The sequence below is a fragment of the Anolis sagrei genome, chromosome 12 (assembly GCF_037176765.1).
Source record: "Anolis sagrei isolate rAnoSag1 chromosome 12, rAnoSag1.mat, whole genome shotgun sequence".
Classification (NCBI taxonomy): Eukaryota; Metazoa; Chordata; class Lepidosauria; order Squamata; family Dactyloidae; genus Anolis; species Anolis sagrei.
In genome coordinates, this window is record NC_090032.1 from 21,498,201 (window position 1) to 21,512,453 (window position 14,253).

At 41.5% G+C, this 14,253-nt stretch overlaps 1 protein-coding gene across 2 annotated transcripts in view; it reads left to right on the top strand.

Annotated features, from left to right (window-relative positions):
• The window catches only part of ITGA10 (integrin subunit alpha 10), a 64,602-nt gene extending 51,333 nt beyond the window's left edge, over positions 1-13,269 (top strand). For both annotated transcript variants that reach the window (XM_067472564.1, XM_067472565.1), the window contains exons 21-30: positions 353-445; positions 1,585-1,661; positions 6,326-6,415; positions 7,816-7,900; positions 7,990-8,103; positions 9,496-9,594; positions 9,688-9,801; positions 9,893-9,988; positions 11,568-11,681; positions 13,042-13,269. In XM_067472564.1, coding sequence (XP_067328665.1) covers positions 353-445; positions 1,585-1,661; positions 6,326-6,415; positions 7,816-7,900; positions 7,990-8,103; positions 9,496-9,594; positions 9,688-9,801; positions 9,893-9,988; positions 11,568-11,681; positions 13,042-13,095 — 936 coding nt within the window. In that variant the 3' untranslated portion in view covers positions 13,096-13,269. The remainder of the gene's footprint in view (positions 1-352; positions 446-1,584; positions 1,662-6,325; positions 6,416-7,815; positions 7,901-7,989; positions 8,104-9,495; positions 9,595-9,687; positions 9,802-9,892; positions 9,989-11,567; positions 11,682-13,041) is intronic.
• Positions 13,270-14,253: the final 984 nt, after the last annotated feature.

The following is a 14,253-nucleotide window of genomic DNA, read 5'->3' on the forward strand; positions in this document are numbered from 1 at the left end:
CCCTATGTGCGGGAGATTATAGTTCTTGTGAAGGTGGTTCTTGGTGCAGGATCCTGGGTTCTAGATCCCAATATGCCCTCCCAATGCCGTTTCCAAACATGGAGTGTGTTTTGCTGGGACTAGAGTCTAAATCGGAACCCTCTTTTTTTTTCTTTTCTTTATATTTCATTATTATTATTATTATTATTATAGTTCTTATATTTATTCTTATTGTGTTTTATATAAATAACATAATAACTATAATAACAATATGCTAATGTAATATATAATATAATTTATATTACATTTCATTACGATATTCTTATGTTTTATATTCTTATTATATTCGTATATTATTATTATTATTTTGCAGGGAGAGAACCCGGTGAAGGTCGAATGCACGGTTCCGTCGTCGCAGACCCGGTCCTGCAGCGTGGGGTTCCCCGTGTTCCGTTCGTCGGCCAAAGTAAAGCATATATAGGTTTTTTGTTATTTTGTTTGATTAATTTATTAATATATATATATATATATATATATATATATATATAAATAAGAATTAATAAGAATATATTTATTCGTTGGCCAAAGTAAAACTCAGTTTAAAGTAATATATAAATATATAAATATAGTTTAACATTTATTACATATATTTATATAATTAAACTCAATTTAAAATTATATATATACATATATACACACACTTTAACATTTATTAAACATATTTATATATTTAAACTCAATTTAAAATAATAAATATATTTTAACATTTAATAAATATATTTATATTTAAATTCAATTTAAAATTATATGTATGTATATATGTACTTTAATATTTATTAAATATAGTTATAGATTTCAACTCAATTTAAAATAATATATAAATATACTTTAACATTTAATATATATATTTATATTTAAATTTAATTTAAAATTATATGTATATATATATACACTTTAATGTTTATTAAATATATTTATATAATAAACTCAAATTAAAATAATATATATATATATTATTTTAATTTGAGTTTATTATATAAATATATTTAATAAATATTAAAGTGTATATATATATATATACACACACACACACACACACACACATACATATAATTAAATGCCCCGTAGAATCCCTTTTTATTGTTTTTAATGTCTCTGGCAAGTCTGAGCTCGTTTTGTGCTTTAGCCTTGCGGACCTTTTCCCTACAGGTGTTGGCTATTTGTTTGAATTCTTCTTTGGTGATTTCTCCCTTTTTCCACTTCTTGTGCATGTCTCTTTTGTGTCTTAGCACAGTTAGAAGTTATTTGGACATCCATTCTGGCTTCTTTGCACTTGTAGATGATTTTGCATTTTAAATATGATTTTAATTTATATTAATTAATTACATATTATTTATAATAAATATAAATTTTAATCTAATTCAATATAATTTTAATTAATTACATTAGTTAATTCATTATATTACATATATGCAATTAAATCAAAATTATATTATATCTATTAGGCTATGGAGGAGTAACCCTTGGCTTGACCAAGTCCATATGGCAAGGGTCCTATAGGAGTCTTAATATTTAAGGTGGTCCATTTTACCTCTCTCTCTTAAGGTGGCATTTGCCCTCGAATTTGAATTCAGCTGCTCCTCCCTTCTGAACCGAGCCTTGGTGAAGCTCACGGCAAACAGGTACCCATAATCAGCAGATATTACTATTTTTATTATTATTATTATTATTATTATTATTATTATTATTATTATTATTTCTTATAATTTTTAATTACTTATTTTTATATTACATACACATACATATTTTCACTGTTATTATGTGTACAGATTATTCTCATAATTAATACTAGCTTGGGTACTCGGAAGTGCCCGAGTTATTTGCCAAATTGGGTGAAGGTACTGCAAATCCCATCTTCCGTGGTCCGTCCGTCCCCCCCAAACTTCACCGGGACATATAGTCGGTCATGGGGGGGGGGGTCTGTTTGCCAAATATGATACTGATCTGTCATTCATCGGGGTCGCAGTGGTCTCTGGAAGTGAATGAAGGTACTGCAAACCCCATCATCCATGGTCCATCCTCCCCCAAACTTCACCAGGACATATAGTTGGTCATGGGGGGGGGGGTCTGTTTGCCAAATATGATCCTGATCCGTCATGCGTGGGGGTCGCAGTGGCCTCTGGAAGTGAATGAAGGTACTGCAAATCCCATCATCCATGATCAGTCCTCCCCCAAACTTCACTGGGACATATAGTAGGTCATGCGGGGTCTGTTTGCCAAGTATGATCCTGATCCGTCATGTGTGGGGGTCACAGTGGCCTTTGGAAGTGAATGAAGGTACTTCAAATCCCATCATCCATGGTCCATCCTCCCCCAAACTTCACCAGGACATATAGTTGGTCATGGGGATTCTGTGTGCCAAGTGTGATCCTGATCTGTCATGCGTAGGGGTCGCAGTGGCCTCTGGAAGTGAATGAAGGTACTGCAAATCCCATCATCCATGATCCGTCCTCCCCCAAACTTCACCGGGACAGATAGATAGATAGATAGATAGATAGATAGGTGGGTGGAAGGAAGGAAGGAAGGAAGGAAGGAAGGAAGGAAGGAAGGAAGGAAAGGATAGATGGATGGAAGTGAGTGGAGGTACTGCAGATCCCATCATCCATGATCTGTCCTCCCCCAAACTTCACCAGGACATATAGTTGGTCATGGGGATTCTGTGTGCCAAGTATGATCCTGATCCGTCATGCGTGGGGGTCGCAGTGGTCTCTGGAAGTGAGTGAAGGTACTGCAAATCCCATCATCCATGATCCGTCCTCCCCCAAACTTCACCGGGACAGATAGATAGATAGATAGGTGGGTGGAAGGAAGGAAGGAAGGAAGGAAGGAAGGAAGGAAAGGATAGATGGGTGGAAGTGAGTGGAGGTACTGCAGATCCCATCATCCATGATCTGTCCTCCTCCAAACTTCACCAGGACATATAGTTGGTCATGGGGATTCTGTGTGCCAAGTATGATCCTGATCCGTCATGCGTGGGGGTCGCAGTGGTCTCTGGAAGTGAGTGAAGGTACTACAAATCCCATCATCCATGATCCATCCCCCACCGAAACTTCAGTAGGACATATATTAAATATACTTATATATTTAAACTCAGTTAAAAATAGTATAGTAGGTCACGGGGGGTCTGTTTGCCAAGTATGATCCTGAACTGTCATGCGTGGGGGTCGCAGTGGCCTCTGGAAGTGAATGAAGGTACTGCAAATCCCATCATTCATGATACGTCCTCCCCCAAACTTCACCAGGACATATAGATAGATGGATGGGTGGGTGGGTGGAAGGAAGGGTAGATGGATGGAAGTGAGTGGAAGTACTGCAGATCCCATCATCCATGATCCGTCCTCCCCCAAACTTCACCAGGACATATAGTCAGTCATGGGGGGGGGGGGGGCTGTGTGACAAATTTGATCCTGATCCATCATGCGTAGGGGTTGCAGTGGTGTCTGGAAGTGAGTGAAGGTACTACAAATCCCATCTTCCATGGTCCATCCTCCCCCAATCTTCACCAGGACATATAGTCGGTCGGGGGGGTGGGGGTGGATCTGTGTGACAAATTTGATCCTGATCCGTCATTCGTGGGGGTCACAATGGTCTCTGGAAGTGAGTGAAGGTATTGCAAATCCCATCGTCCATGATACGTCCTCCCCAAACTTCACCAGGACATATAGTTGGTCATGGGGGGGGGGGTCTGTTTGCCAAGTATGATCCTGATCTGTCATGCATGGGGGTCGCAGTGATCTCTGGAAATGAGTGAAGGTACTGCAAATCCCATCGTCCATGATACATCCTCCTCCAAACTTCACCAGGATGTAAAGTGGGTCATGGGGGCTCTGTGTGCCAAGTGTGGTCCTGATCAATCATTCGTGGGGGTCACAATGGTCTCTGGAAGTAAGTGAAGGTACAGCAGATCCCATCATCCATGACAAGTTTGGTCCAGATCCATCGTTGGTTGGGTTCACAGTTCTCTCTGGATGTAGGTGAACTACAACTCCTATAAATCAAGGTGAATTCCTTTAAACCTGGTCATGGGGGTTCTGTGTGCCAAATGTGGTCCAGGTCCATTATCGATGGGGGTCAGAGTGATGCGCCTTGATGCAGGGGGAACTACAACTTCCATCCTGTTGAGTCAGTCTCCCAAACCCCTTTAGTCTGTTGAGTTGCTGATCAATTCCTCTGTGTTTGCTGTGTGCCGGAAGAAAGGGTTAAGGGAGAGGCAGTAGGCGGTGGGAGGGGGGGGGGGAGAGAGATGCAAATTCCACACCAACGGAGAGAGAAAGGAACCCTGGGATGCCAGTAGAGTCCTGCATAATGTCGGATAAACAAAATATCAGATAATCCAGAGTCTCCTACTGTCCAACATGGCACGAGACACCTAGAATTACTAATAACAGGGAGTCAAAGAGTTCAGGCAAGGCAATGCCCCGGGGCCGGAAGGGCCCAGCAGACGGCATGTCGATTATTGATCGTGTTGGGGCAACCAGTCAATTGTATTACATTTCTAACAGAACAAAACAAACAAACAAACAGACAAAACACAAAATTTGCAAACTTGGTAGTTGGTTAAATGTCCTTTGACCAGTCTCTGGCCCCTTGGAGTGCCTCTGGTGTTGCCGCAAGGAGCTCCTCCATGGTGCATCATGTGGCAGGGCTCAGGGTGCATTGCAGCAGGTGGTCAGTGGTTTGTTCTTCTCCACACTCGCATGCCGAGGATTCCACTTTGTGGCCCATTTCTTGAGATTGGCTCTGCATCTCGTGATGCCCGAGCGCAGTCTGTTCAGCGCCTTCCAAGTCGCCCAGTCTTCTGTGTGCCCAGGGGGGAGTCTCTCATCTGGTATCAGCCATGGATTGAGGTTCTGGGTTTGAGCCTGCCACTTTTGGACTCTCGCTTGCTGAGGTGTTCCAGCGAGTGTCTCTGTAGATCTTAGAAAACTAAGAGTTGTTTTATGAAAGATTATAAATGTAACCACTAAAGGAATGTACCTCTAGGAGTTAAGAAACACTGAAACCATTAAGCTTCCATACCTCAATACACTTATTACAGTTTCTCTTAAAAAAAAACCAAAACTATGTCTTGATTTAAGTTGTTGGCGTGCTGGCTGATACCCAAACAAGGGATGAGCTGGACATGTCTCTGCCTTGGTCCTTTCACTATTGGCTGGTACTTCCCGGCGAATGTCGGGTGGTGCAATACCGGCTAAGCAGTGTAATTTCTCCAGTGGTGTGGGGCGCAGACACCCCATGATAATGCGGCATGTCTCATGAAGAGCCACATCAACTGTTTTAGTGTAGTGACATGTATTCCACACTGAGGCATGCATACTCAGCAGCGGAGTAGCACAGCGCAAGGGCAGATGTCTTCACTGTGTCTGGTTGTGATCCCCAGGTTGTGCCAGTCAGCTTTCGTATGATATTGTTTCTAGCACCCACTTTGTGCTTGATGTTCAGGCAGTGCTTCTTGTAGGTCAGAGCATGGTCCAGAGTGACTCCCGGGTATTTGGGTGCGCTGCAATGCTCCCGTGGGATTCCTTCCTTCCCAGGTCATAATCCTCAGAGCTCGGGATGCTTGTCTGTTCTTGAGATGAAAGGCATATGTCTGTGTTTTAGATGGGTTGGGGATCAGCTGGTTTTCCCTGTCATAGGCAGTAAGAGCACCTAGAGCTTCGGAGAGCTTCTGTTCAACCATCTCAAAGCTCCCTGCTTGAGCAGTGATGGCACGATCATCAGCATAGATGAATCTCTCTGTCCCTTCTGGCAGTGGCTGGTCATTTGTGTAGATGTTGAACACGGATGGGACAAGCACGCTCCCCTGAGGCAGGCCGTTCTTCTGTGTCCGCCATCTGCTTCTCTGGCCCTGGAACTCAACAAAAAAGCTCCTGTTCGGTAGCTGATTTCCTTGAGTGGTGATGGCACGATCATCAGCATAGATGAAGCTCTCTGTCCCTTCTGGCAGTGGCTGGGCATTTGTGTAGATGTTGAACATGGATGGGGCAAGCATGCTCCCCTGAGGCAGGCCGTTCTTCTGTGTCCGCCATCTGCTTCTCTGGCCCTGGGACTCAACAAAGAAGCTCCTGTTTTGTAGCAGGTTTCCTATGAGGCGGGTGAGGTGGTCGTCCTTTGAGATATTGTACATTTTCCTCAGGAGGAGGCGGTGGTTCACAGTCTCATAGGCTGCGGACAGGCATGTTGGTTAAGCAAAGGTCAGATAAACAAGGCTTTGCTATATTACAATATTATTTTATATTATGATATAAACTTATATTATTATTATTTCTGTCTTATTTTGCCTCAGCGACAGCCTGGAGTTGAACGAGACCCTTGCAGACAACACGGCGCAAGTTGTGGCTTCCGTTCGCTACGAGCCGGACCTTTTCCTAACTAGGTAATTAATTAATAATAATAATAATTATTTTTCTTATGTTTGGCCTTATTTCTCCTCTGCAAGCAGATAGAGAGATGCTAGATGGATAGTTAAGATGGATGGATCAATAGCTACATACATACTATAGAGATACTAGAGATACTAGATAGATAGTTAAGATAGAGACATACTGTAGATAGATAAAGATGCTAGATGGATGGATGGACGGACGGACGGATAGAAAGATGGATGGATGGATGGATGGATGGATGGACGGAAGGAGAGACAGACAGACAGATGGACGGATGGACGGAGAGAGACAGACGAATAGATGGATGGACGGAAGGAGAGACAGACAGACAGATGGATGGATGGATGGATGGACGGAGAGACAGACAGACGAATAGATGGATGGACGGATGGAGAGACAGACGGACAGGCGGACAGATAGATAGATAGAGATGCTAGATAGATGGAGGGAGGGAGGGATGGGTGGGTGGGTGGAAGGAAGGATGGATGGATGGGTGGACAGATGGATGGACAGATAGATAGCTAGATAGATGGATGGAGGGAGGGAGGTATGGGTGGATGAAAGGATGGGTGGATGGATAGATGGACAGAGATGCTAGCTAGCTGGCTGGCTGGCTGGCTGGCTGGCTAGATAGATAGATAGATAGATAGATAGATAGAGATGCTAGATAGATAGATGGATGGATGGGTGGATGGATAGATGGACAGAGATGCTAGCTAGCTAGCTAGCTGGATGGATGGATGGATGAATGGATGGATGGATGGATAGATAGATAGATAGACAGACAGACAGACAGACAGATAGATAGAGGTGCTAGAGAGAGATGCTTGATAGATAGATAGATAGATGGATGGATGGATGGATGGATGGATGGATAGATAGATAGATAGATAGATAGACAGACAGACAGACAGATAGAGGTGCTAGAGAGAGATGCTTGATAGATAGATGGATGGGTGGATGGATAGATAGATAGATAGATAGACAGACAGACAGACAGACAGATAGATGGACAGATGCTAGATAGATGGGTGGATGGAAGGATGGATGGGGGGTTGGTTGGATGGATGGATGGATGGATAGATAGAGATGCTAGATGGACAGACAGACAGACAGAGGTTGATACATTAAGACAGATAAACAAATACCACAGATAGAGTGAGCGAGATGCTAGATGGATGGATGGATAGATACACACCATAGATAGAAATGCAAGACGGATGGATGCATAGTTAGATAGTAGACAGAGAGATAGAGATGCTAAATGGATGGATGGATAGATAGATACATACCGTAGATAGATAGAGATGCTACATGGATGGATAAATAGGGTGGGATAGAAATAATTTCTCTCTCTTTCTTATGTTTGGCCGTATTTCTCCTCCGCCAGCGACACTACGCTCAACCGCTACGAAGTCCACCCGGTCGGGACTTTTCCCAACGGCATGCGTCCCGAGTTCAGGACCACCGTCAAGGTATCGGTCCGGGAAACAGGCGGAGGGATTGGAACGGGTGTAGACTCTCCCTCTCTCACCCGAGTGTTGGTGTCTTTCCTTCCTCGCAGGTACAAAATCTGGGCTGCTACGCCGTGGGCAACCTCTCTCTCTCCATGGAGCTCCCGGCGACGGCGTTCGGGGATAGCGTGTTCCTCTCCGTCACACGTGTTTGGGCCGACAATGTGAGTTTTCGGACACACAGGACAGCCATGTTTCAGAAGAAGACTTCGACAGAGCCATAGGTTCAATTTAGATTCCACCTAAACCTTAGGAAGGGGTCCGTTTCCTTCACATCAAGAGTCCAGCTGCCCATCTGTTGGGAGGGATCGGATTGTGTCTTCCTTCCTGGCAAAAGGGAGTCAACTCTCAACTAGGATTCTATAATAATCATCGTAGTATAATTATATATAATATATATTATATAATAATTTTTAGCTATGATGATGATAGCGTCTCCTTCCCCGGTGATGGTTAAGCAGAGGCTGAGTGGCCATCTGTCAGGAGGGATCCGATTGTCTCCCAACTCTAGTATTCTATAGCAGTTATAATAATCATTATTTATTTATGATTATGATTATCCAGGATTCTATTATATCAATAAGAATAATGTTTAGCTATGATGACGATAGCGTCTCCTTCTCCAGTGGTTGTCAAGCAGAGGCTGGGTGGCCATCTGTCGGGAGGGCTCCAATGGTGTCTTCCTGGCAAAAGGGACTCTCTAGGATTCTATAATAGATTCTATAATAGCAATAACAGTAATCTTTAATTATAGTAATAATAACCCCAGAGGTTGTTAAGGAAAGGCTGGATGGCCATCTGCCGGGAGGGATTACCTTATTGCAGAATGATGGCTGGACTAGATATGGTCCTTGGGGTCTTTTCTATCTCTAGGATTCCATAATAATAATAATAATAATAATAATAATAATAATATTTTGGATTATGATGATGACAAGACATCTCCTCTGGAGGCTGGATGGCCATCTGCCGGGAGGGATTACCTTATTGCAGAATGATGGCTGGACTAGATATGGTCCTTGGGGTCTTTTCTATCTCTAGGATTCCATAATAATAATAATAATAATAATAATAATAATAATAATAATAATTTGGATTATGATGATGACAGACATCTCCTCTGGAGGCTGGATGGCCATCTGCCGGGAGGGATTACCTTATTGAAGAATTATGGTTGGACTAGATATGGTCCTTGGAGTCTTTTCTATCTCTAGGATTCCATAATAATAATAATAATAATAATAATTTGGATTATGATGACAGACATCTCTTCTAGAGGCTGGATGGCCATCTGTTGGGAGGGATCGATTTGTGTCTTCCTGGCAAAAAGGCGTTGGAGGGCTCCAGGGCTCACTTCCAACTCTAGGATTCTATAATAGTTAATAATAGTAATATAATAATATATTATATAATATTTCGTTATGATGATGATAGCGTGTCCTTCCTTGGTGACTGTCGAGCAGAGGCTAGATGGCCATCTTTTGGGAAGGGTTTGATCGGGTCTTCTTCTATGGCCCTTCCAAATATGATTATATTTCCGTTTTGTGACCTCAAAGGTGACCTGTAGTATCCAAAACACATCCGAATCGGCGCAAAGAGTGCCCGGCGACGTGGTTCCCGTTCATTCCGAAGATCTTCTGCACATCGAGAAACTGGTGAGTTTCTGCAGATTTCCACTAAATTGTAATAGGAACGCGGGGTCCCTAAAGGCTATCTAGTCCACCTCATCGCCACTTTTCCTTCCTTAGAATTGCACCAATGCCGGTTGCCAGCGGGTCAAGTGCGACCTCTCCAACCTCGAGCGGAATTCGGAGGTTTCCGTCCACGTGCTGAGAGCCATCCACAACGAGTTTTTCCGGAAGGTGAGAATACGGGATTCGAAAATAGAGAATCAGGCCAGTTGTTTCCGTTGAAAAAATACGTATTCTCCCTCTTTTTTTTGCTTTCCTTGAGGCCAAGTTCAAGACGGTGAAAATCGTCAGCAGATTCGTATTGACCGCCGAAGAGAATGATTTGCTGCTTTTGCCGAAAGACGCCCATCGACGGGAGGTAAGTCCCTTCGAAACCGTCGGAACCGGTCGTTCATCCTCACTCGTTTTTGGTGGAATTCTCGCAATGACGGAATTTTAATTTTCGTCCATTTATTTCACCCTCCTTTTCGGTAGAAAGGGCACAACGGCACAACTCTAATTTCCCGCAGAAGCCGGATGGGAAACGTACATTCATTTCGCTCTCGTTTTTGGTGGAAACCACGCAACTGCGCAATATTAATTTAACGTCCATTCATTTCGCTCTCGTTTTTGGTGGAAACCACACAACTGCGCAATATTAATTTAATGGCTTCATTTTGCTCTCGTTTTTGGTGGAAACCACACAATGGCGCAATATTAATTTCCCGCGGGAGTCGGATGGAAAACGTCCATTCATTTTGCTCTCTTTTTGGTGGAAACCACACAACTGCACAATATTAATTCAATGTCCATTCATTTCATTCTCGTTTTTGGTGGAAACCACGCAACAGCGCAATATTAATTTCCTGCGGGAGTTGGATGGAAAATGTCCATTCATTTCGCTCTCGTTTTTGGTGGAAACCACACAACTGCGCAATATTAATTTAATGGCTTCATTTTGCTCTCGTTTTTGGTGGAAACCACACAATGGCGCAGTATTAATTTCCCGCGGGAGTCGGATGGAAAACGTCCATTCATTTTGCTCTCGTTTTTGGTGGAAACCACACAACTGCACAATATTAATTCAATGTCCATTCATTTCATTCTCGTTTTTGGTGGAAACCACGCAACAGCGCAATATTAATTTCCTGCTGGAGTCGGGTGGAAAACGTCCATTCATTTTGCTCTCGTTTTTGGTGGAAACCACACAACTGCACAATATTAATTTAATGTCCATTCATTTCACCCTCGTTTTTGGTGGAAACCACACAACTGCACAATATTAATTTAATGACCATTAATTTCGCCCTCACTTTTGATGGAAACCACACAACTGCGCAATATTAGTTTACCACGGGAGTCAGATGAGAATTGTCCCTTCATTTCGCCCTCATTTTTTGTGAACTCTGTGCAACAGCGCAATTTGAATTTCCCGTGGGAGTCGAGAAATGTCCATTCATTTTACCCTAGTTTTCTGTGGATTCCCCGCAACAGCACAATTCAAATTTCTTGTGGAAGTTAGATGGGAAATGTCTATTCATTTAACCCTCGTTTTTGGAGGAATTCTGAGAAAAGGCGCAATTTTAATTTCCAGAGTCAGATGGGAAATGTCAATTCATTATCCTCATTTTGGTGGAACACTGAGCAACATGCAATCCTAATTTTCCACAGGAGTCAGATGGGAAATGTCCACTCATTTCACCCTTGTTTTGGTGGAATTTTGCGCAATGGCGCAGTTCTATTTTCTTGCAAAAGGTAAATGGGAAATATCCATTCATTTCGCCCTCATTTTTGGTGGAAACCACACAACGATGCAATATTTATTTACTGCGGGAGTCAGATGGGAAATGTTTTTGGGGGAATTCTGCGCAACAACAAAATTCTAATTCCCCATGGGAGAAAATTGAATTACGAATACTTTAATTTCTCATTTTTCTGCTGCTTTCTTTCTGCTGCAGACGGTGCTGGAGGTCATTCAGTCCAAAGTGGTTCCCCTTTCCCTCTGGATCCTGATTGGAAGCATCATCGGCGGACTCTTGCTCTTAGCGCTGATCATCATCTGTTTATGGAAGGTAAGATCCTGAACCCAGAAACCCGGGGGTGGTTACGTCACGTGTTTTCCTTCAAATCCTTTCTGTTCTATCCTGGGATTTTCTTGGAGAGATTCAATCAGATCGAGTTCGCCTTTGAGGCTGAAGAGAGTGTGACTTCCCATAACGTTGGCGTGCAAACACAGGTGTCCCAAATGCCCGAATCCCATGTTCAATTTCCTCAATATGATCTTGATTGTCTCTCCATAGCTTGGATTTTTTGGAGAAATATTTTATTGAGGGTAAAAATGGGGAAACCAAGGGTAAAAGGGGGGGGGGCTCCAGGAAAAGGGGGAAATGGTAATTTATTTTCTTATACATGTAAAGTGGGAGGTCAATAATATAATGGAAAAGTAGGAAATATATAACGAAAGCGAGAAGGAAAAAAAGTGAAAAAGCTTATGCCAAAAACTGAAAAAAAAGAAAAGGAAAAAAGGTGAAAAAAGCTTATGCCAAAAATTGAAAAAAAGAGAAGAAAAAAGTGAAAAAAGCTTATGCCAAAAATTGAAAAAAAGAGAAGGGAAAAAAGTGAAAAAAGCTTATGCCAAAAATTGAAAAAGAGAAGGGAAAAAGTGAAAAAAGCTTATGCCAAAAATAGAGAAAAGAGAAGAAAAAAAGTGAAAAAAGTTTACGCCAAAAATTGAAAAAAAGAGAAGGAAAAAAGTGAAAAAAGCTTACACCAAAAATTGAAAAAAGAGAAGGGAAAAAAGTGAAAAAAGCTTATGCCAAAAATAGAGAAAAGAGAAGAAAAAAAGTGAAAAAACTTTACACCAAAAATTGAAAAAAGAGAAGGGAAAAAAGTGAAAAAAGCTTATGCCAAAAATTAAAAAAAGAGAAGGTAAAAAGTGAAAAAATCTTATGCCAAAAATTGAAAAAAGAGAAGGTAAAAAGTGAAAAAATCTTATGCCAAAAATTGAAAAAAGAGAAGGTAAAAAGTGAAAAAATCTTATGCCAAAAATTGAAAAAAGAGAAGGTAAAAAGTGAAAAAATCTTATGCCAAAAATAGAGAAAAAGAGAAGGGAAAAAAGTGAAAAAAGCTTATGCCAAAAATTGAAAAAAAGAGAAGGGAAAAAAGTGAAAAAAGCTTATGCCAAAAACTGAAAAAAAGAGAAGGGAAAAAGTGAATAGGTTTATGCCAAAAATTGAAAAAAAAGAAAAAAAAAGAAAAGAAAAAAGTCTACTGACTTCTATCTAGTCTTTTGTGGCTTTATCTTTACCTGAATATTTTCTATTGAGGGTTTTGTAACATTTCAATAAAGTAAATTAGCTGTTCTTGTATGTCCATTACACACCAATGTCTTTTGGTATGTCTCTTAAATTCTCATTTTTTCATACTCCACAGCTTGGATTTTTTGCACACAAAAAACCCGGGGAAGAGGAGAACGAGGAAGAATAGCGGCGGACGAGAGCGAGGACTTTTCTGTCGATGTACGAGCGGAAACCCGAACGACGGCCCTCTTTCAATCCCATTTGTGAGGTGTTCCTTCCCCCAGTTCCGATGCTTTTGGAAAGATACGAAACGAATTGGGCCGAATCCCAGTTCGTACAAATAGAACCTTTTGAAAAATGATTTGAAAACTTGAGTTCTGCTTGAATTGTTTGCAAGAGGAACGAACAAAACGAGGGCTCGTCGAGGGTCGCTCTCGACCAAAACATCCTTATATCGAACGTTACTTTTTAATGAGAATGATAAGATTACAATCCAATAGATTTTGTAAATATCAACGGATCAAGTTTGGTACGGGACTTTAAAGCGGACTCCTCCTCGTGGAAAATAGGACCAAACTGTATCGAGACGCCGGCTATATATAGGGTTTGGCCCACGCTATAGCAAACTATATACAGGCCGTCCCCAAGATCTGTTCTATACGTTCGTTCTTAAGTTGAATTTGTGTGTAAGTCAGAACAGGTACTTTTAAAAGTGTAATTCCAGCCAAAGTATATATTTTGTAACTTCCAAGGGGAAGATTCCTCTCATTTCCTATTAACTTAGGCCGTTCTTAACTATGGGTTGTTTGTCAGTTGGATGTTTGTAACTCGGGGACGGCCTGTATTAAATAATCAAATGTGGAATAACAATATATAATGGCAGAGCCAAAGTATGGGATCCTAAGAGGAGGGGCTGAAAAACGAGTGTCCACAATTATGAGACCGGCTGAAATTCCGTATCGTTATTTTGGTTGAAACTCAAAAGGAACAATCGGGTTGTGCCGGGAACACAATTGTCTGTTATGATTCTGTACGAAGATGACACTGTCACACTGGCCCTCAAAATAATGGGTCCTGATTGAGATGAATTTGGACAGAAACACAAAGATGACATTTTGTTTTATGATTCATGTATGAAGATGACACTGTCACACTGTTTCTTGAACGGGTCCGGAAAGAGATGTATTTGAACGAAACACAAAGACATTTTCTGTTATGATTCAGGGATGAAGATAGGTCCCGAATGAGATATATTTGAATGGAAATACAAAAACATTTTCTTTTATGATTCATGTATGCGGATGACACTGTCACACTGTTTCTTGAATGGGTCCGGAAGGAGATA